This window comes from Oreochromis aureus, linkage group 15 (assembly GCF_013358895.1).
Source record: "Oreochromis aureus strain Israel breed Guangdong linkage group 15, ZZ_aureus, whole genome shotgun sequence".
Classification (NCBI taxonomy): domain Eukaryota; kingdom Metazoa; phylum Chordata; class Actinopteri; order Cichliformes; family Cichlidae; genus Oreochromis; species Oreochromis aureus.
Window position 1 is genome coordinate 21,732,622 of NC_052956.1, and position 22,626 is coordinate 21,755,247.

General features: G+C 36.5%; 1 protein-coding gene across 1 annotated transcript in view; it reads left to right on the forward strand.

The window, feature by feature from the left end:
- The window catches only part of LOC116335997 (triadin-like), a 36,567-nt gene extending 24,308 nt beyond the window's left edge, over positions 1-12,259 (forward strand). Inside the window, exons 22-36 of the mRNA XM_039599427.1 lie at positions 31-78; positions 176-463; positions 847-894; positions 983-1,018; positions 1,200-1,232; positions 1,405-1,452; positions 1,542-1,592; positions 1,693-1,740; positions 1,901-1,948; positions 2,055-2,099; positions 2,254-2,370; positions 3,917-3,961; positions 4,056-4,082; positions 7,125-7,169; positions 7,649-12,259. Of these exons, the coding sequence (XP_039455361.1) occupies positions 31-78; positions 176-463; positions 847-894; positions 983-1,018; positions 1,200-1,232; positions 1,405-1,452; positions 1,542-1,592; positions 1,693-1,740; positions 1,901-1,948; positions 2,055-2,099; positions 2,254-2,370; positions 3,917-3,961; positions 4,056-4,082; positions 7,125-7,169; positions 7,649-7,800 (1,079 nt within the window). The 3' untranslated portion in view covers positions 7,801-12,259. The remainder of the gene's footprint in view (positions 1-30; positions 79-175; positions 464-846; positions 895-982; positions 1,019-1,199; positions 1,233-1,404; positions 1,453-1,541; positions 1,593-1,692; positions 1,741-1,900; positions 1,949-2,054; positions 2,100-2,253; positions 2,371-3,916; positions 3,962-4,055; positions 4,083-7,124; positions 7,170-7,648) is intronic.
- The last annotated feature ends 10,367 nt before the right edge of the window (positions 12,260-22,626 follow it).

A 22,626-nucleotide genomic window follows, 5' to 3' on the forward strand; every position in this document is an offset into this window, starting at 1 on the left:
AAAGCTTAAAGTCGGCTTTTTATCTTGCAGTTCATCACATAGTCACAGACAATCCTTACCCTCCTCCCACCATGTCAGGTATTTACTTTTTGCTACTGTTTGCAGTCACTGTTAAATCACTGTTCCTTAATGACTTCTGCTGTAAGGTTAAAGGCGTATTTGTTTTTGTTTGCAGCTCCCTCTGCTCCTGTACTGACCGCCCACCCTGTCCATCCCGGAGCCCCACAGACACAGGGTGTTTATCAGCAGCAGCCTCCGCCACCACCAATGCATCCACTGTACGCACAGTATCAACCATATCAGCCACCACTTCAGCCTGTGATGCCGCCTCCACCAGATCCAGTTCAACCGCTCCAGCCTGTACAGCCAGAAGCTGCAGAAGAAGAAGAAGAAAAAGCTCCTGCCCAACCTGAGGTCCCGACTCCAGCTGTTGAAGCTCAGCCTGCTGAAGCTCCGGTTCAAGGTGAGAAGGATATTTCGTTCTTCTTTTAAAATCGTTGCTTCTTATTTTAGTTTTCTTGTTTTCTTGTTCTTTCTTGCTTTACATGTATTCATTTAAAAATATTTGAACACACTGATTTTTTTTCTACTTACCTTCCACAGGTTTGGGAGGAAAATCATAAATATCTGATCAAATAAATCAATGAGGCTCAAAAATATAGTGCAACTAATTATAGAGTTGCTGATAAGTAAATATTTGAATAAGGTGTGATAAATAAATGAATACATAAATACATTTCACTTGAAAAAAAGCCACACTATCCTGAAAATCTTAAATTTTTCTGTGAAACTTTAATATAATTAAAACTGTTCTACATAGTAAATAAACCTACAACTGTTTTTAAGAACCAGAGGCTGCTGAGGAGGACGTGATTGCTGTCTCCACAAAGAAAGGTACAAACTAAGAAGTTAAACTCTTGTGGAAAGTTTTGTTTATCATAATTACATCAGTGAACAATAATTAATGTCTTGTCATTTTTAGCAAAAAAGACAACAAAGGCTGCTGATTCAGACAAAGGTACTGTAGCCCTCTCCACATCCACTAAACACTTAATTTGCCAGCTAACTAGAATATTTGCTGTAACAAACGGCAGCTGCAGCACATAACGATGATGTACAATGACACTGTGCGCTATATGAATGCATTAATTAAAGAAAATTAACTTGGCATGGGCATTTCACTGCAATTATCCCCTCAGAGCCAGGAGCAGCCAAAGGGAAAACAAAGAAAGGTAATTCATGTATACAGCTGGATAATTTGGTGTTTCCACTGGTACACACTTCACATTGTCAGAAGTAATACACACAGTAATTATAGCTGTGCTTTGTTGTAAATATTCATATATATTTAAACCTTTTTCCAAGAAACGGATACCATAAATTCATGTATTTCTTCAATACTAGACGCTGCTGTTTTGGAAGAGAAAACCAAAGAAGACACCGCAAAGAAAGGTGATCTGGTATCTATGGATCTATACTTTCTAGTGCATTTTGATTGCCTTTAAAAGTGTAATGTTCTTATTATGTGTTTGTTACTACAGTGGCAGCTGCTAAAAAAGACAAAATCAGAATTGATGCAGGGACAAAAAAAGGTAAAATATCCTTTATTGTTATTATTGAGACATATAAACGATGAGAATTAAACTGTATATATTTAATTCTGTTGTATTTTGTTCCAATTTGTTTGCATAGATCCATCTGCAAAACATAAAGCTAAAAGTGCTGCAGCTCCTAAGAAAGGTAAACATGATTAGACGTTAGGATCTCATCAAATTTATAATATTTAAAAAATCAAATGCAGTCCAACACATTTCTCTTTCATGTGATGTAGGAGTTAATAGTTGACTGAGAAAACAAATTATTCAGGCTGCTAATCATGAGTTTTTCCTCATTACGTCAGCGCCTGCGGCTGAACGACAGAAGAGGAAAGCAGCCTCTGAAAAGACAGGTAACGGCACTCACTGACATTCATTAATCTACATAAAGCCAATCATAATTCCTGTCACCGACATGAAAGATGATTGGAAACTAATTGTTTCTGCTCCCCTCAAAAGTGGCACCTATCAGGAGCAAAGTGAAGGCGTCGACAGCTAAGACAGGTAAAACTCAGACCATGCATGAGTTCATGAAAATTAGATTTTCTTCTCGGTTGAAGATCTGTTTTTGATCATCAACTTTAGCCCAATTTCACCCCTGCAATATAATTTCTGTTTATTAAGATGATTTGGTTCAGTTCAAATTCATATCAAACAGATCCAGAACCACGTCCACAGCCACTCAGACTGAGACCGAGACTTGACATTGGCAGGAGGGCAAATGTAACCTCTGAGGCCCACGAGGAGAAACCTGCCAGATCTTCATCTGAACCAGGTCTGTGTTTCTTTCATGAGGGCCCCAAAATATCTACCGTTCCTAAAACTTGTAGTTCTTTACTATTTTTTTGTATCTGTAGCCAAGACAAGATCAAAATTATTGGCAGCAAAGAAAAGTAAGTTTATATTTTAATGTGGCAATAATTTTCCCCAAAGCTTAGCTTATTTACAGCATGCTAGCAGCACTTTGAGACTGCACAATAGTGCTTTTAACCCACTAGTATGCTAACATGCTACTAGTGACCGGGGTCCCACTTGTAGGACTGCACAGCATTTCTGTCCCTTCTCCCTCTCTCCCAAATTTTAAATTAATTTTCAATACTCAACCTTACAGGTCAGATTTACCGCACCACCACCTCTGATCTCCAGATGTAGACTTTACCACTGTCTAAAATATGATTGTTATTTCTTGGAGTACGATATTAGTACTGCACTGTGCCAGTGTCCTAATGCTAGAGCATAATCTACCAGAACTCATTGTGTATATTCAGCTAAAACTAGATTATTTTTATTTATTATCATTAGATGTACAGTTATTTAGCCACATAATAAAGAATTGGGCAAACTAGTTTTTCTGATAAAAAATACATGTTTTAGTTTATGTTTATGATTATAAAAATAATTTAATTGTCTTGAGATGACTGTTGCTTGTATTTGGTGGTCTAAATAACATTCAGTTGAACTGAAAATCTAAAAGAGACAGCTCTCAGAAACAAATATGTCTACCTTATGCTTTTCCTGAAGGAAAAGTCAAAGGACTTCCAAAATTAGTGGGAAAGTTAGGACTTTGACCTGTTGGTTGCACAAAGTGACAAAACAGGGGATTTGAAAGCCAGCAGGATTCATCTTTTAGTCTCTGGAGACCACTGAGATACATCCAAAAATCCTTAAAGTCGCCCTCAGCTATTTCAAGCCATCTTTGTTACCTTGTTAAAAACAGGAAAATCTAACAAGCTGTCTTTCTTGCCTTTACTTTCAGCTCTGTAGAAGTTGTGTTCTTTAAATTTGAGTCTTATAACCAGTCTGAATGTATACCCTTTTGATAAATTGGAAGGCAAATTAACTATGGTGGAATTCATGCTGAGAGTAAAACATCTCTGAAAAATGTCTTTTAATTAGAGGATGGAAATGAAGAAGGTCTAAACTGCAGTCATGCCTCAATCTGCAAGAGTCTAATGTTCACATTCACTGTTAGTATTCATGTCCATCCATGTTTCTCAGAAGCTAAACTGATCAAGTGAAACACAGGAAGAGAAGGTGCAAGCGTAGATGTTTGTACCCTTGTAAAACCATCTACAGCAAATTAGATGTGTTTGAAACATACTCATGTTCTCGACTGGCATTTTTCAGGGAAAATCGCCCCTTTCTGAGATGCAGATTATGTGAATAAAATGGGCTGTTTTATGCATGATAAAGTTCTAATTAGAGACACGTCAAGCTGTATTACACCGAGAAGGGAATAATATTGCAAGAATATTGAATTTACACCACAATTACAGAGAGTTATTTGGCAGGCTGTAATAGGGCTGTCTCTCCTCTCACAGGCCAAGCAGAGAAGGCTGAAAAGAAATCTGTCAAAGAGTCTCAAGGTATGGATTTAGAGCAGAATTAGAAGTGAATCTAATGAGTGCTGTGTATATTTCACAAGGCTCAGCTGCTCCTTTCTCCCTTCGCAAATTATAGAAAAAGAGAAACAAGCATCAAAAACTGGTAAGTACTCAAGCATGAAAGTTTTCTATATGCAGAGTAAATAATCTCCAGTCACCATAGAGAGTGTTGACACTTATTAGAATTATTTGTGTTTCCAGAAGTTTAATTTCATTGCAACGTGCTTCATTCAAGAGGCTTTATTAGTACTGCTGATTAGAGACTGGTTCTCTTTTGGTTACTGATATGACCTCTACTAGTTTAGAGGTCAGTTTTATTTCAATTAAAAGAGTAATCTGTTATATTATCAGCATTAGTGGAAATTAATACTTTTGAGTTCTTTAGAATTAGCTTTTGGTTTTAGTTTAGTTCAGAGGGGCGGAGCCTACCTACTGAGTTGATATGGACAACTCAATACTCCATATCAACAATGTATTAAGCAACAAGCTTGTTAATTTCCCTTGCACTGACAATTTTTGGTAAAATCTAGACGTTGTGGTTTTGGATCATTCTCCTCCTCATCAGCCATACTTACCTTCCCTGTGCTTGTCCTAAATGTGAAGCTACGCTCTTTCAAAGCTGGCAGATAGTTATCATCTAGGCACAAAATTATATGAATACTTCCGCAATGTAAACACCCTCCTCTCTGTCATCTTGCTTGTTAACCTGACTGAATGCATCGGGGAAATTAACTTTTTCTTTTCTCACAAGGAATAGGTAGATATTGTTACATGTAATAATAATATAGACAAAAATAAAAGGCTATCTACTACTATCTACTATCAAAACATTTTGTTCTTCAGTATACTTTTGAAATTCTGGGTAAAAGGAGCGGGAATGTATTTCAACCTCAATTCCTTGTTTTACTAGATACATATTTTTTCCCTCATACAATGATACCTATATTGCCATATCTGGCAGAATGAGTTTAGATTGCCAATTTTATTGTTGACAGCAAAGATTGTTGGGAGCTATTTTGCATCATGTAGCGATGATAATGTTCAGGAGGGTGATAGAAATTAGAATAAGCTGCCCCTTCACAAACAAAGAGTCTGTACATCCCCACATGCACTCGCACAATCCTGATCAATACCTAAATCGACAAATGTATAAATTAACTCTCAGAATGTATCAATTTCCTCATAATGCCTTTAAATTTAAGTTCCCAGCATCAGTGTAAACTACAGTATATGAAGTTGGCTGAACTAATAAAGCTTCTTGATTTACTGGATAAACATGTTGAAGTATTTCAAAGAAACACAGTGGTGCTATGAATCGTTTCGTTTTCTGTCATTTATGTTGTGTATCATATGCTTGTTGTCAATAGAAAATGAGAAAACAGCTTCCTGTAAGGCCTGAGGTATTCTGTACATTTTCACCATCTTTCCCATGGATAATTCAGTATGAAAGGACGAAGGCTTTAATGACATTAGGATCACAAGTGATTAGAATTTAATGAGATGAGCTGATTGGGACAAGATTACAAGCCTTTTGAGCTGCCTTGAATTATTGAAAGAGATTATGGCCTTTGATGAATATGGCAACAATTTTATATTTAGGCGGATTGATTAAATCCATGAACCAAAACCCATTAAATTGGGTTATTAGTGTTCCGTTCTTATTGAATCATCCAGTGGATTACAAACACTCCCCCACTGCCCTGTTTAACTTCACACTTTGCTACCGTCTGACACAGCAGTGCCTGTTTCTTCAGGTGTGATGAAAAATAGTTTGGTTTCTTTGGTTCAGACTGAAGTTCAGAGGTTTACTTTGATTTTGGTTTCTTCATTTCACTTAAAACAAGCAAACCGGAATCGTTTTATACAGACAATACTAGCCAGTATTTGTGTTGTATGGTTTGTTTTATGCATGACTGAATTCCAAAAGAAATCAACCTCTTTTGGAGGATTTCATTTCATTTCATTTAAGTTACTTGCATTTTATTTAGCAGGGAAATACATGTACACATTGTTACATTTAAGTTAAATCTAAGTTAAATCTCACATCTAACTTAACAAAGTCACGACGCACTAATGGAAACATAAACTAACAGTAAAGCAAGAAGAAAAACAACCTTTATAACTAGCAATTAAAGCAACAACATGAGTAAACAAATGGATGTGAGTTAAATATCCTTCCTGGTGTTCATAGACTTGCCTTTGCCAAATGTTTTCATTTCTGTGAACTGTGTCTCTGAGTGGTGACTTTGACGTCACATTTCACTACCAAGGATTTCTAAGAGACTTCAATCTGTAAGTTCTGTGGTTCACTATGAACTAGATATAATGTTGATAGATGTGTTTACTGTGTAGCTTGCTGCAATAAATTCTCATTATTGGGTGTTAAATGCTGTTAATGGTCCCCTTTTAGAGAGCTACAACTCAGACGTTTGTCAGCCAATAAACTTTGGTTTCTATCACATTTGTTTTACTTGTTTTTTAGTTGATGATTTATTTATTCTTCAGTCACTTTTTTATTTTGCTTTGTTTGAGTCACTAAACTCCTTTTGGTTAGGTTTATGAAAAGCCTCATCACAAAATTAAACCTGCACATGCTGCATATCTAGTTACATGTGCTTTACAATTGCCCATCAATGGCTGTTCAGGTGACAGACCAGTCTCTCTGTATAGAATATGGAGAGGCCAGCGGTTTGTTGTGGACAGCAGTGCTTGGCATCCTGGGAATGAGAAGGTGCTTTCCCTTTGCAACACTCAGCAGCAACAAGGCTACTCTTTGTTGAGCACCACTCTTCAGGCGTGTTATTTCAACACCTGCTGAGTGGCTTTTATTAGGTTTAAACAATTATGCAGGGTGATGTGGTTGTTGCAGAAAAATTACATTTAAATGTATTTTTATTTGCAAATGACAAGTAGTGATAAGTGGTCGCTTTGCCAACTAAATTTTAATTTTAGTTTGACTTTAACAAGAGACTGAAGCAGCAGAAACAAGCAAAAGAACATCACTGTGTTTAAAGAGCGAAACCCAGCCTGTCTTTTATCCTTTCTCTCCTTTCATGCATGTAGAAACTTATCCTCTGTTTTCTTTCTCTCTCAGTGTGAAGCACAATCTCATATTCTCATTAAGTTTTATTTTTATTGCATGCAGAAGAGCTCAAGAAAGAAGAAAATATTACAGAAAAGAAGAAACCTGGTAAGACTTGGTGAAATTTATTCAGGTTCTTATTTCATTGACAGTGGCGGATATTAATATTTGCGTATGGAGAAGGATATAGGCGGGTGTGGGTGTTTCTAATCAAGACCACCACTAAGGCTGTGTTCAAACCCATTGTGAAGTGAACTTGTGCGTCACATCACTGGGTGTTTTTGGACCATTTTGTAACCCAGAAATGTTAACGCCTTAGCGCTAATGGGAGAACTGCTTCCTCTTAACAAAACAGATTTTAGGAGTTTACCAGTTAGTCTTATTTTTGGTTCTGTCCCTATATAAGAGTGAACTTAAATCATACAGTGCCCACAAACAGTGATGACAGCTTGACCTCTATTTCTGGTCTGGAAACTTTGCTTTATGTGTGGTTTGAACACACTATGTAATCATATAATTACACAGCACAAATTTATCCACAGATCTTATTGTAAGCAACGTCTTTCCATCTCATCTTGCCTTCACAGGACAGAGATTCTTCCAGTGTGTTTATGTCCCGGGCAAAAATGCCCAGTACCCTTTACGACCTTTCACTCCAGCCATGTCCCCCACCATGATGTCTCCTGCACTCAGAGCCATGTTGGAGCAGCAGAGAGCAGCCAGGGCATCTGGGCAGTAGGACCACCTGAAGCCTCTATATATATCTGATAGCACTTCATCTTTCCATCCAGCAGGGGGAGATGTTTGAATCTGTGCTAGCTTTACATTCAGAGGATGATCACAGAGAGAGAGAAAAAAGTGGACAGACTTACTTTGTCTTTAATTTATTGAAATATTTAGTGGTTGAGCTCCTGGGGTTGCTGTTAATATTGCCCATTTTACCCTCTGCTTATGCTGCTCTACTATACCTATTTTCAGTAAGAAAAATGCCATCTTGTGAATATTATTTTAATTATAAATAGTATTTATAATGTATATAATGCATGTTTTTAATTTAGAATGGGATAAATGGGTCACATCTTAGCATGTAATATAAAACTGTTTTTGTGTTGCTCTCCGTGATGCCCCTTATCAGATTTAACAGTAATTTAAGGCAGTTTAGTTTATATCCAAGCAAACACTTATACTCTATTAAGACAAGGTTTTACTGTCTAAGATTATTTGCAACAGGAAAATATATTACATTGAATTGAATGTTAATGTTAGTAAACCCAAGCAAATACATTACATAAAATAAGATTGAATTGAAAAGTATTTTTTCCCATTTTTTCATATAAATAACTGCATTTTCAGTTCCTGTAACCATGCCCCGTGTTTGTTTCTGCGGCTTTGCTGCATCTGCAATAGAACAGAATGCAAATGTTGGAGGGTCAAATCCCAGGAGCTCCCACATTGATCCGAGCAGCATCCCTGTCACTGAACATCCATCAGCCTCATCAATCGTAGGCGCATGCTGTGATTGATGGACACATATGTCTTGACATATTATGAACACATCTAGCATGAAACTGTTGGCCATTTACCTTTCACCGCTAATGTTTTTTTTTTTTTTTTTGTAGAGGTTCATTTCAATATGTTACATGCCACATTTTAACTTGTGACTCCACTTAAAGTGGTGTATTGGAAATACTGTAGACTAGTAGATGAATAAAATATAGAAGAATCTGAAAAAATAGATATTTACTAACATCCAAGAGGCGCCCAAAAGATTTGTATATCTGTATGAATACAAACTCAATAATGCAATGCAGTCTCATTACACATATTGGAGCTGCAAAATTAAATAAACCTGCATCCAATTAAGAAACATATTTAAATGAAACATAAAGCTAAGTAAGAAAAAGGGGATATGATTTTTTAAAATACATTTTCTTGTGTATATACAATAATTATTAAATAGTCTAGGTTCTCTGTGTAACTTGAAGCAGCTTGTATGTGGGACTGTGGGCTTCCCAGTGGTGGTTTATTGGCCAGGAAATGAGTATGCAGCAAAATCAGCAATGTTTTTGTGGCGCCTCATTAGGTGTAATAAATTCAGAAAACCTGTTTTTGATTTGTTTTTCTTTTAAAGCCAAAGATTGCAATGCTGTGCTTTTATCTTAAAAATGAAGTGCAATTCCTGGATAGTAAATGTCTTGTAATGATGTGTTTTATCACAGATGACCTCTAATTACTTACAAGTATCAGCTCCTCATGTTCAGAGGCAGGGACAACTTTGATGTGACCAACTCATGAGACACTGTGATGTCTGCTACACTGAATGAATGTCATTTGTGTTAATCATCAGCTTATTTATTAAGTCTGATCTTGTCATATTTCTTTTTACCTCAGTCATTCATAGCTCTGGTTTTGTACCTTATAGCAACATGGCTGCCTTGTTGACACTGCCAAACTGTTGCTGAGCATCACCAGTGATTTCTGTCGCCGTCTTACTGAATGAAAACTTGATGAAAAGAACCAAAAAAGGTGTTTTTAAGCTGGGCTTAATCCTGGGATATGACCCACTCTTGCCCAGATTGTGCTGTCACATTCACCTTTTAACAGAGTGAGTTCCTAAAGACACACAAATCTACTAGTTTTTAATAGCTAGTCCATGCTTTAAAAAAATGCTTTTGACACTCACGGCCAGAGTAAAGACAACGCAAAGCACTCATATTGTTGCATTTTTAACATATTATGACCCTGTGGATTGAGCTACATCAATTATTAAGATGTTATTTTAAATTTGATTTTTGTTTTTGTTTTTGAGGTATGGCAGTGAAGTGCGGCTCAACCAGAGGTTCTTGAAGTTATCAGGGCCAGGGACCTCTTAGAGGGGTGAAAGTTTTCCAAGGTTCCCCTCATAATCCACATTCAAAGCAGTTAAGATGCTTTGAACCTCGTGTTACTTGTTGTTGTGGACTGACTCAGATATTTCCCTATGCTATCTTGCTAGGTAGTCATCTAACTAATACGCCAAACTATGCAGCAGAACATTTCTGCTGTCCTTGAGTGTTGTTACGGAGTTTCTACCAAACTGACTCAATGCACCACATTGATATCAGACTCTCCATTAACCCAAAGACAACTTTGGGGATAAAAATGGACTCAATATATATTCATATTTTTTTAACTGTGAAATTGTTACCATTCATTAAAATCCACTTTTAATGATGCAGCACAGATTACTCAATTTAAAGCAAATTATTTTCAGACCCCTCGGCTATGAGATATCAACCGTAGGGCCGACTCACCATTGCACTTGCTAATCCTAACTGTATTGTAACTTTTTCTAAAACTGCTTTTTTTAAAGCCTCAAACTGTGTTTAGCGAGAAATTGAATTTTAGAGGTGAGTTTAAAGTAAGTTACTTGAAAACTTCTATTTAATTATTGCAAACTAAAAAATCATCCTCCAGCTTAATAACATAATTAGAAATTTTTCTTGTTCTTTTTTAAGAGTTAGTTCTAAATAAAGTGATGTTTACTGATATGAACTGAACATTTTCATCACTTGTTTTACCAATAATTAGCTGCCAAAGATCGCACAGTGGCCATTTTGACTAAAACTAGTGTGTTGCAACATTAAAGAAGGTCCTGCCCCTTTTAGGTGCAGGCCCATAATTTTTGTGATATTGTTACATAAATAACAGTTTTGATTTCCTTAGACTCAATCTAAAAGATGAACATAGCCAGTGTGACATCACCCATTGGTTTCTGGACTTTTTCTTTGTTTTTATTTAGTTTATTTCATTTCATTTTTCTTTATTCCTGAGTTTAACAGAACATTGATTGTAAGGGTTTTTTGTAAACTCTCATTTTATAAACAAGTCTGAAATGAAGTGTATCCCTGAGGTTTCAGTATTGCGCTCCAGGGGTGAGGTCAGCAGTCCTGAAGTGGTAAAGAAGCCTAATGAGATCTGACATAATGTACTGCTGCAACTGATTGTAGGTGGTGTAAGTGTTTGTTGGAGTAAGTTATCACCTTAAAATGTGGTTTTTACTGGTGTTTTGATTAATCATATTCCAGAAGGGCGTATCAGCAGTAGTCTGCTGGTGCCTCAGTGTTCTGAAGGTCCTCAAAACATATAAAACAGTAATTACAGCATAAACTGTGGCTATGTGCTGTAATTATGTTTTAAAGTGTTATTAACTGTAATTTAACGTGAGTTAAACCGTGATCTCATACAAGAAAACGAACCAGAAGGAACACACAAAAACATCAGAGCTCTATCTAATGTAACTCCAGGTCCTTCATACATATTCATGTGAGCCTACAGTTGTAAGGCTGAGTTCAACTTGACTACTCTACGTCCCTGATTATGTTTTAAGTACATGCGTTTGGATGGTGTTGTTAAAAGCAAGTGATCTGCTTTTTCTTATGCATGTTTTTTTTTCTGAAAAGCTGTAGTGCAACACTTACACTTTTGCTTCACTGTATTTCACTATGATGTGTTGCTGTCATATTTGTCTTTCATTCTTTTATTGGTTGGTAGTTATCTGAAACTACAGACAAATTCGTGTAATTGATCTGCGATCTCCAAGGAGAATAAAAAATAGCTGGGTTTCTTGTAGATACTTCATCTGGGATTGGAGTGCAGTTTAACACTCTTTAAAAAAGTCTAATTCCACAAAATACAGTTTGAGGTTGTTTTGTTTTGGAAGGATATATTTTGTTAACAAATTGTACTATTTTCTGCATGATAATGTCATTTATTTAAATTCAAGGCTGCTTTTTTTGTAACACACAAGTAAGACTGCGGTGTCACAAAAAGCAGTCACTCTGGTGCTGTACAAATACTGTAGATAATAGTTAATGAGACTTATCACTCCATTAGTTCTCAAAGATAATAATAAATTTGTTAACACGTTTGCTCAAAAAACTGTTTTAAATTAAAGATGTTTTTTTTTCTTGTGCTTTATCAAATATGTATGAAAATGATGTTTTATTAAGAGAAAGTATGAACTACCTGCTGCATGTACTATAAAGCAGATGTGTTTAATTCACTCAGTCACTTTCCAGAAGCCAGTTAAGTGTCATACCTGACATTTCAGGCAATAATATCATTGGAGGGACAACACTGAGTCTGCTGTGCTTATGTAGGAAACTTTTACCGCTATGCAGTTTTTGTGTCAAAACCTGAATAAATTTTTGAAGATATCTATGAGGGGCATTTCTCTCTCTCGCTCTCTTTGCTATATATGGAATAATTGATGTAGAAAGAAACATTGTTATACTGATGGCCTGTGACGTATTTGTAGTCTCTTCTGGGTGTATCCCACCCTGCAACAGCTCATAGTCTCCATCCTATCAATAAATAAATAACAATCACTAAACCACCTCTTGTTAATTATTAGTTCACTGCTGCTAAGAAGCACAGTGTTGAAGATTAATGTGTTCTGTTCTGTGAGTTCTAAGTACATCATAAATCGTTTTCTTTTCTAAGTTTCAAGTTAGTTTAAAGCTGATAAAGTCTGGAAAAGAAAGGGTTATTTATACACACTGACTGGGAATTGGAAATGAAAGTGGAAAAAGACACAGTGAAAAGTAATCTAAAAAATTAGTGGACAGGAAAATCTAAAACTGGCACACACAAAAAGGGTCACATCAAATGTGAAGACAGAGACACACTGATGGATAAAGGCATACAGGCAGAAAGATGAGACTGTAGAAGAAACACTGAGGAACTGAACACATGAGAAATAAACTGACAACAGAAACAGAGACAAACCCAATTCAAGCCCAGGACTGGATGAGTAAATCACCTAAACAGGCATCAAAAACTCCATAATTATTAAACCGTAACCAGAACTAAAATACAAGAGCTAATAATTAAAATACTGGAATGATACTAAAATCAAAACAGGAATAAAAAAAAATACATTCTGAGAATTTAAAAAAAAATGTAAAAACTTCATACATTTATTAAGCAATGAAAATAAAGCTTAAAAAAACAAACAGGAAAGGCCTGTCTGTAAAGGACTTTGGGTCAACTTCTAAGCATACCATAGAGTCTGCCAGAGCTTACCTTTACATTTTTACATGCCGTAGTGCCATTTTTCGAGCATTTTATGTTGCTATGTATGCATTAAGTCAATAGTAATGTCACGGCTGAGCAGGCTGTGTTTTTGAGGTGGAGACCCAAAAGCAGACATGGAAAAGTGAAAACTAAGGTTTAACAAAAAGCGAGCTGTTTATTTAGGCTGATGAAAAAAACTGAAAAGCAAGGTGAGGTGAAACAAGGGCGAAACTAAACTGAAACAACTATGGCTAAGAATGGAAACCATGACAAGAACCTAGAGCATGAAACTGAACAGGAACATGCTACAATGAAACTATGAAATAAACCAAATATGAACCTGAACAGTAGATGGAACTCTGAGACTTGACGTGGCTCAACACGAACACAAAAAGACGACCGGATAAACAAGAGTAAGAGACAGAGGGTAGTGAGGGAAGTGGAAACACCTGGGGAGACACAGCTGACAAAAATGAACATGACGCCACGAGAGGAAGTAAAACAAAACACACTGAACATGCAAACACTAGACTCTTCAAAATAAGACTGGAAACATGGAGAGACGTAGACATGAAACGCAAGCTTGATAACATGAAACACGCAGACAAGACACACATAAAAGACTCAAACACGGGGAAATGGATGAAACCTAAACTAGACTAACCACAACTAAATCCTAACTAAATAATAGCACTGGAACTTATTTCCAATATAACATAAGGAATCAAAAATACAAAATAAACTCAACCTGCTGGGTCACAGACCTAGCCACTGACAGACATAAATTGCTAAAAAGTGCAATAAACAGAGAAATTGAAAATTGTTTTTGAACACTCTTGCGAACTATTTCCAACAGTGCAATCAAACCACTAAGTGTCCTATGAACTAAACAGAAAGGCACAAAATCAAACATGACTTCCGATACCACTAATGGACCTTTGAAGGCCAACAACTGCATTTCCCATGAAAAATGACTTCACTTCCTGTTTCCACAGATAATGGCGGATAGTTCCTGCTGACAGAATGATGAACTTTATTCCAATGGAGGAAGTCCTATGAACAGCTGATCAGATTGGCAAAGTGTGTTTCTGGATAATGTTTTTGTTGTTGGGTGCGCTTTTTACATCATTTTTGTAAAAGCCATTAGTGGAAGGACACTGTGACCTGAGACAAGTTGAATTCACGATATGCAAGTAAAATTTCTCCATTTTCATAAGCAAAAAATGATTGCTCTAGCTTATTCTGTTGCAGTTCTATCAGGATTTAAAGATAATGATGCAAATGGAATCGTGAGCACTCCTGTGGGCTTACAAGGGTTAAATGTAGGCTATAAATAAAATAAATGTGACAGTCAACACAAAAAAGAATATATTTTCATCTCCAAAAAAACATTTATCTAACACACATTAGTGGGTCACATAACAAACTTAGAGGACAGAAAAAAGTATCCATCCCATCACGCTAGAACTGATCCAATACCAATACCAGGATTGGTATCGATACTATCGATATTTGGATTGATCTACCCACTTCTATTTTTAGGATGTCAGTGGGGTAGTTTGAGCGCTTGTTGGCAGAATTGGGACAACTTCTAGGGAGGCAGAAAAAAAAAATTCAGAGTCTATTAACAGGTAAAATAGTATTATTTTACTATTTCCATATCATTGTATACTCAGTACTGGTGTACATTTTGAGCTAATTACAGTCTGACTGGTCAGATCTGTTTATTCACATGCAAAAAATCGCAATACATGTCGCAAATTTGTCTTCAAAAACTTATATGGTTGGTGTGAACAGCTGCAATAATAATAGGTTACCTGTCCAGTGTGAAAAGTGGAAAAAACAAGCATGAAGCAATGTTTTGAAAAATATAGCATAACATTTCATGGGCAAACTGAAATAGATACAGCAAGTCATGGCAGTAAATACATGACCTTCCGTTATCACTGCTTTCCTTGGTGTGGATAAACAAAGCATTACAACTGGTTTTCACAAATGCCGCTTAGGGGTGTTATGGCATTAAAAGGGGATCTCATAACAGCCAAAGAGCGGGCGGGGATCCAGTACGAATCTGCCACAGATATGTTTGAGGCCGGTAACAGACCAGCTGGCAATACATGGTGCCAGAGCAGAAGAATGGGTAAGCTGTACTGTGCTCATATCGACTTAAAGGAGCACAGGACTTAAAGGAAAGTCTTTTGAAGTATCGTTTTACTTTAGTGAGGACACTTCTTTTGAAAGTGTGGCCTCTTTGTCCTCAGACTCACTCAGAGGAAATTGATCTTGATTACTGATTTTCTGTAGCTTCAACAAGGACAGCGACATCTGCTCAAATGCTGTGATATTCTTAGAGGTCAAACTTAAAAAGACAGAAACAACAGAAAAGTGACCAGGGAGACGATCTGCGTGTGTCCATGTTTATTTTGATCATTTTACATTTCAGCAAATTGTCTTTGAGGACATTAATACATTTAACACCTGCTAACTGAACAGCTTTTTGCTCCTATAATATACTGGCTTCCCATAATAACTTCACAATTCATTTGTAGTTTGGTCTCCCTACAGCTCCTACTGTAACTATACAATCAAATAACAGTGGTAGGAAAATCAAATCAATTGAAAGGTATGCATTCATTTTCAATTATCAGTCATTTAAAAAAATGTCATTCAATGTTGAATTCTTCAATGCACAAATACTTAAATATAAGAAACAATACATTGGATTTCTAATGGAAGAAGTGGCTTTGGCAGAACTCAAACATTAGTCAAAGTCAGTGGGGAATAAACATTGCTGGTCCATAAATCATTACAAAGTCTACAGCACACTGACGAAGCTCGTGATGGAGAGTTTCTTTTCAAAAAATAGGAATTTCATCTTGAAACTTGATTATTACATCTGTTAAAGATTGACTGATTTTGTTTAACTTTTTCCACACTAGACGTTATGATGCTATATGCAGAGATAATGTGATTTTTATCTCTTCACTTTGGAACAAAACTCTTCATGTGGATATTTAATTAACCCAATCTATACAGTACACGTGCTGCGACTTCTGCCAGTTTTACACATCCGTTATCTTGGAAAAGTTATGTTAATCAACGTGGCTTACGATGCCTGTCAAACAGAGAGGCACACAAAGCAGAGAACATTTAATGTACATCACTGAAACTAGACACATTTTTCAAGCCATTTAGACTCAAATGTCTGAACCAAATGAAGCCCAATAGTACACCGAAACCATTTCTATGAGTGATGGCAATGTCCTGTCTTCTACTACCTGCCAAACAGGCATGATTTGCATTTTTATTGTTTTACATACTTTGTCCTAAATTTGAGAAATGCCACTCAAAGTATGGAAGCTTTGTATTTTCATATCAAATATGCTTCTAATCACACAGGGAGCCATCATGGAGGTCAACATTGGATGATTACTGTATTCATAGGAAAGTGATAGCTGAATGCAGTAAGGTCACAAAGTGTGGTCCAGCTTTCAAAAGGAACATTTTCAAATTTGTATTTTCATCTGTAAAAGAATGTTAAAGAGCACGCACATCAACATGTCAAATGTTGATCTGTTTGCTTTCTTGCTGCTTTTCTCCAATGCAAATCTGGTTTTTAGTTGAGGATGATCAAAAAGTGCATTCCTAAAGACTGGAATTGCTTTGTTAAAATAAAATTACGCTGCAATATAAACAAACCTGTTAAATAAAAGATAAAGTACATGAAGCAGGTGGAAAAATACAAAAGACAAAAGCCTGTTAGATCTGCGTGCAGGGGTAGATAATCACAAATGTCCCATTTCAATCTTATTTTCCCCTTTTGCTTTTGTTGTGCATGAATGGAGAATTTGCAACAGCCAACTAAACTAAATCTGCCCCTAATATCTGCATTGTTCCAGAATATTATACTGTGGATGAAAACTACAGAAACTAAATCATTTACAGAAGTCAACACTAGTTTTGCAGGTGCCTGTTTTCTGTGTGGCTTTTTTGGCTGAAAAGAGCTGTTAACTTTACACCAAGCAAAAACTTATTGCTGGGATTTATCAGCGCATTAGCCCTTAAGATGTACTTCCCTTTAATGGTCCCTGGATGGTGATTTCAGTCACACTCTGACTGAAGTGAAATTTTATCTTTTTTTATTTACTTTGGTGATAGGACAGAAATAAATGTGACACTTATAGCTACTATAAACAAAAGCAGGATTTTGTTTGGCGTGAATTTTTTTCAAACTGGTGCTGGCTATAAATTATCATTGTGTTTGTTCTGTAAAGAAAGCAATCGTAATTTCTAAAAGAAAAGAAAACTTCAGGTGTCAAAGAGCTGATAAAGCGCTGCAATCTGAGCTGTGATTCACCCTGCTTCAAGCTGCAAAGTCACTTGAAAACTGCAGATACATCTGCAAGTCCTGCAGAGCTCGTTCCATGCTCAGTGGTGCGCAAATACGGCATTAATTATGATTAGTTAAGCTACTCAAAATTAAATGAAGAACAAATGAACTCATGTTGCAGATTTGGGCTCATCTGTAGTTAAAAAAGAAGACTAGAAATGAATTCACAGATGTCCCATTCATGTCTCTCTTTTTTGCGTGTCATGAAATGATAAATGCATTGGAGAATAGCAGCATTTGGCTTTTGCATTATTCTTTTTTAAGCTTACTTCAGATTTATTAAAATGACAGATAAAATTACAAACATTTGAGGACCTCCATGAATGCTTCCGGGTTGATATACTGATATACTGTTACATCTGTTATAGCTGGTGTCTGAATGTGCCAAGCAATACTTTGATCCAAGAATCAGCAGGAATGACATAACAATAACACAGAAATAACATTCAAAATGCTGAATTTCTTAAATAAGAACAGATCTTAAACTCATACTTCTGTATACACTTCATACAACAATCTGTGTAATAAACAAGATAGATAGCAATTTTAATAAAATACTGACAAGGGAAAAGAAAAAGTCTTGCATGTGTGGTAAAGCACAAAGCATCACCCAATAAAGTATATCTGTAATAAAACACTGTGTCTCATTTCATTCTATTTAGATTTACAACTGAACAAAACAACCTCTGATACCAACATTAACTTTAAAAATAATCAGTGAACCTGCAGGACACTCTGAGTGAGATACAGTTTAGCTATATTCAAGCAGTATACAGATGTTTAGTTCATGTAAACTTTTTATCCTAACAACTGGAAGCATCTACAGTGGCTGTGTGAGTGACCATGTGTGTGTGTGTGTGCGTGTGTCCCTGTTTATGGTAGTAATCTTTACATTTCCTCCTGAATCTCTTATTCAGATTGTACTGGCTCTTGCTGTTCTACTGCATGAGTTTTACAACTGTGAAAAATATATCCACAACATCTAGTGAACAAAACCAGCAACTAAAACACTTGATGGCAACAGCTTTCTATTGTAGTGTGAACAAAAGGTGATTAGACTTTGTTGTTTGGAGTGTGACTGATAATTTTAAACTTGCAAAATGCTCTTTCTTAAAATGGAAAAATCCTCATGAGTGCCAGAAGTTGGTCTACTCAAATAACTATTGTGACCATGACTGAAAATACAGTTCAGTTTTGTTTTTTGACATCTGCACTGATACCGATAATAAATCTAGACTTTTACCTCATTAGTAGTGCACTAATTCCAGCACTGACAACAAACAATACATATTTGTGAAATGCTGCTGTGATTCCCACGGAAAGTTAGCTGAACTCTATACCTAAGGATGAACCCACGCAGGCAAGTAAACCAGATTAAAGCTGTAAATTTGTGAGAAAGACTAAAATAAACCAGTAAATGAATTAATAATGGCGCACCATCCATAGTTTTGTGATTTGTTGCTTGCAGGATAACCATTTAGTCTCGGAGACTCTTGGAGTTATTAAGTTGAATATTAACCCCATCCTCTGATTTACTGTTTAGTGTGTGTAGCTACAATGGCACTTACACACCATTATATTCCCGTTAAAGATGAAAAACTGCAGGAGTTGATGTGATTACATTGCTAGTAATTAACTGTGTGAAAGTGTGTGTTTGTATTGAACAAGCCAAACAAATCAACATGCAACAACAAAGTACAGTGAGGCCTTCCACTGTCAGAATTATTATTAGCTGCATAAAATAGTACATGGACCAAGCCTTATGTATTAATCTTAACCAACGTCTGAACAACTCATCAGAAACATCAAAAGATGTCATTGATGAATGAAGTTGCTGTCTTAAAATGTTAATGAAAAGGATGATTAAACAGGCAAGCAGGTATGTGGTAACCCTCCCCTGTGACTTGTGGTCTGTAACACAAAGCATCTTATTTAAGTGGATCACATTTTTTCCCCAATCTTTGATGCTTTGATGTTTTCAAAGATTGCTGCAAAACATTTAGGCTTAACCTGGGTTGACTGCAAATAAATCTCACATGAATGAAAAATGCTTTTAAATTTGTATTTGCAATTAGTCTGCAGGTGAATTTGGAGAAAGTAATCACAGAAGCATGGCTGTCAGTCAGAAGTTGTGGTAGGCAGCGTTTACCTAATCCTTTTCATCTCACATGTCTGATTCTGCGCTGCCTCTTTACTGCTTCAGCGCCATTTTGTGATTAAGGCTGATAGCATATCTGGAGTTTTCTGAAGGAAATACGACAGTGTGCAGGTTCACATAATGATGCCAGTGCAATCTTCTATAATTTTCATCCCTATTACCCTTTTTGTCACAGTCATAAGCATCGAGAAGTCACGGGGACCTTTGGCACTGAAATCCTGTAAAGAAAGAGTGCTGCCTTCACAAAAGGAGTTCAAATAACACATATTATGTTTCTTCCCCTAAAATGACTTTTAATGATGCAATCATTGTAGTGTATCAAAAGCAGTTTCCTTTTAATAGAGCTCAATGTTGAAGAGATGATTATGATCATTTTTTAAAATGTTTTTTTTTAGCTGTTGTTAATAAAAATGTCTAGATTGAACTTGACTTTTGAGAAGTTTGAGTAAACAAAGGAAACAAAAAAACCCAGAAAGCAGCGGTTGCAAAAAATCTTAGTTGTAGCTGAATGAGTAAACTGGGTTTTATAGAGAACTGATCTTCTAATAAATCCATCCCCTGAACAGTGATTGGTCAGTTATAGCTTAAAAAGACAAATTAGCAGGTATGCCAGCCTTCAAATTTTGCAATACATGAGAAATAAATGATGATGACCTTTGTCTTTTGCTGTATTTATCCCATAATCATATTTAAAATGGGAGAAATATATTGACAACAATGTTTGTTTCTCAGGAAAGAGAACACAGGGGCATTTGAACTAAGAACTGTGGCTGCAAAAGGTACATCACAATCAATCTGGGAATCTATCGACTATCACCTGAAGACAGCCTTTGGGGACACTGGTCAATATCTGACTGTTCCATGTGCTTTTTAAAAACACAGTTAAATATGAATTTTAAAAAGCCAGTAACAACCTGAATTAATGACAAATTATAGCCTTTGGTTTAGAGCTTGTAGTTACGAGTATGTGTTTGTTCTCCACTGTCCAGCACAAGCCTTTAACATGCTTCAACATGATTGGTTAGTAGAACTCGGACTACAAGCGAACTATTAAAGGAAATCAAAGATCCGGTCTTCTTTCTACAGATATCAGCATTATAATGAAACCAAATACTAATGCTAAAACAATCACATCAGCCAGTTTTCTAGAAGCTTTGCACTGTTTGTGGTTTTCTTAGTAGTTTTACTTGGTGACAAACTAAGACAATCATATCACACAACTAAACATACTCATTTAAGTTGTTTATCTTGTGTGACCATAAAGCTAAAACATAATCAAACACATTATATGTTATTACAGTGAAAATAGTCTAAAATTCAGACAGCACAAGCCCCAGAATTTTGCCTTTATTATGCAGACTGGTTTGTAGATTAACTTGTACTCTGTCTCCATCTACAAAAGAGGAAATACTGATGTCGGTTTTATGGGATGTCAGGAGAGATACTCCTTTCTACTTCCTTGGGCATCAAATATTGCCATTTTGAGAAAGCAGCTGAAGTCTCACAGTTACGCACACGGTGTTCATTGCCATCTGTGCCATAATACAACAGCTACTGAGACAGGTCTGTCACACCCAAGTGGTTATGTAGGATGCTTCTAAAATACCTCTTTTCATCAGATTTATATGGATTACCTACATGTCCAGGATTACTGTTGCAAACGGCATATTTAAAACCAAATCACAATATTGTCCTAACCAACTGGACTAAAAAAGGAGTTTGAGATGCCCAAACCTAACCAGCCTATTAACGTAAAAAGTGAGTCCAATGAGGCAAAATAAAATGTGGACAGCGGTCTCCTGGGTGAGTCACTCAACCACTGTCTATCTGCTGCTCTGCAAAAGCAGGACCACTGTCTGTTCGTGTCTCATTCTGCCACAGCCCATGTGTCAAGACACCAACGTCAGAGGGCAGCTTTTAGGTATTTGTGCAATAGCACAGACAAAAAGACAACGTTTGACGTACTAGGATGACTATGTATTGGCAGCAGTATAAGTGGATTATTAACAACAGATCCAAGGTCAGTTATATAATAAAATATTGAACACATTTAGCATATGATGACTAATGGGGTTGGTTCCAAATAGGCTCCACAGCACTTTAGTTGCATTAGAAAAAATATTGAACCAATTGTATATTTTATGGATTTTGTTATAATGAGTAATTGTACAAATGACAAAATTCTTGTACAGATACTTTGTGGAAATCTAGGTTTGGTCTCAACTCTATATAATGTGCCTCTTTCTGAAAATAAATAATTTACTCCTTGAACACAAAATTCGAGCAGTAGGTGCAGCAAAGGTTGAATTTATAATAAAAATTTAATCAGACCCTACAATGGACTTAATCATACAATACTAGGTGTCATGACAGCCTATTCACACTGTTTCTGTAGCCACTGTCTGCTCTTAGAGGATCAGGCTGATCACATATTCAGTAAAAACACAGTATCGCCATCACACTGCCAGATTATTATCTCTCTGTGTTTGATGTTAAACCTCAGTGGAAGCACACAGATCACACTGAGCCGAAGGAGAAACCATTAAGAACAAGTCTGACTCGACTTTGCACAGGGTACAGCCTGTAGAGCCTCTGAGCTGCGGTAAGCGGGGCTGACATGTCGTGTGCGCTGGTGTGATAGTTTAACATTCCAGCTGTCTGCTCTCGTTGCAGCGGGCCACCTCACACTCTCTGCCTGCCGGCCTTTATTCTGTGATCTGCTCGGCTGTCTGTTTGCCAGCCTCACTCTGCTGCTCTGCCCGTCAGAGGCGCGTATTTCCTTCCCGCTGTGCTCTCCACCTTCTTAACATTTGGTTGTCACACCTTTGCACTTCGTGTGCTCGTGGTGAATAGTTGATGTGGAAGAACCTAAACTAAAGTATGTCAAACTGCTTCATGACTACATTCATGTATATGGAGAAAGTCCACATAACTTAAAACACGATAAGTGCAGGAAATAA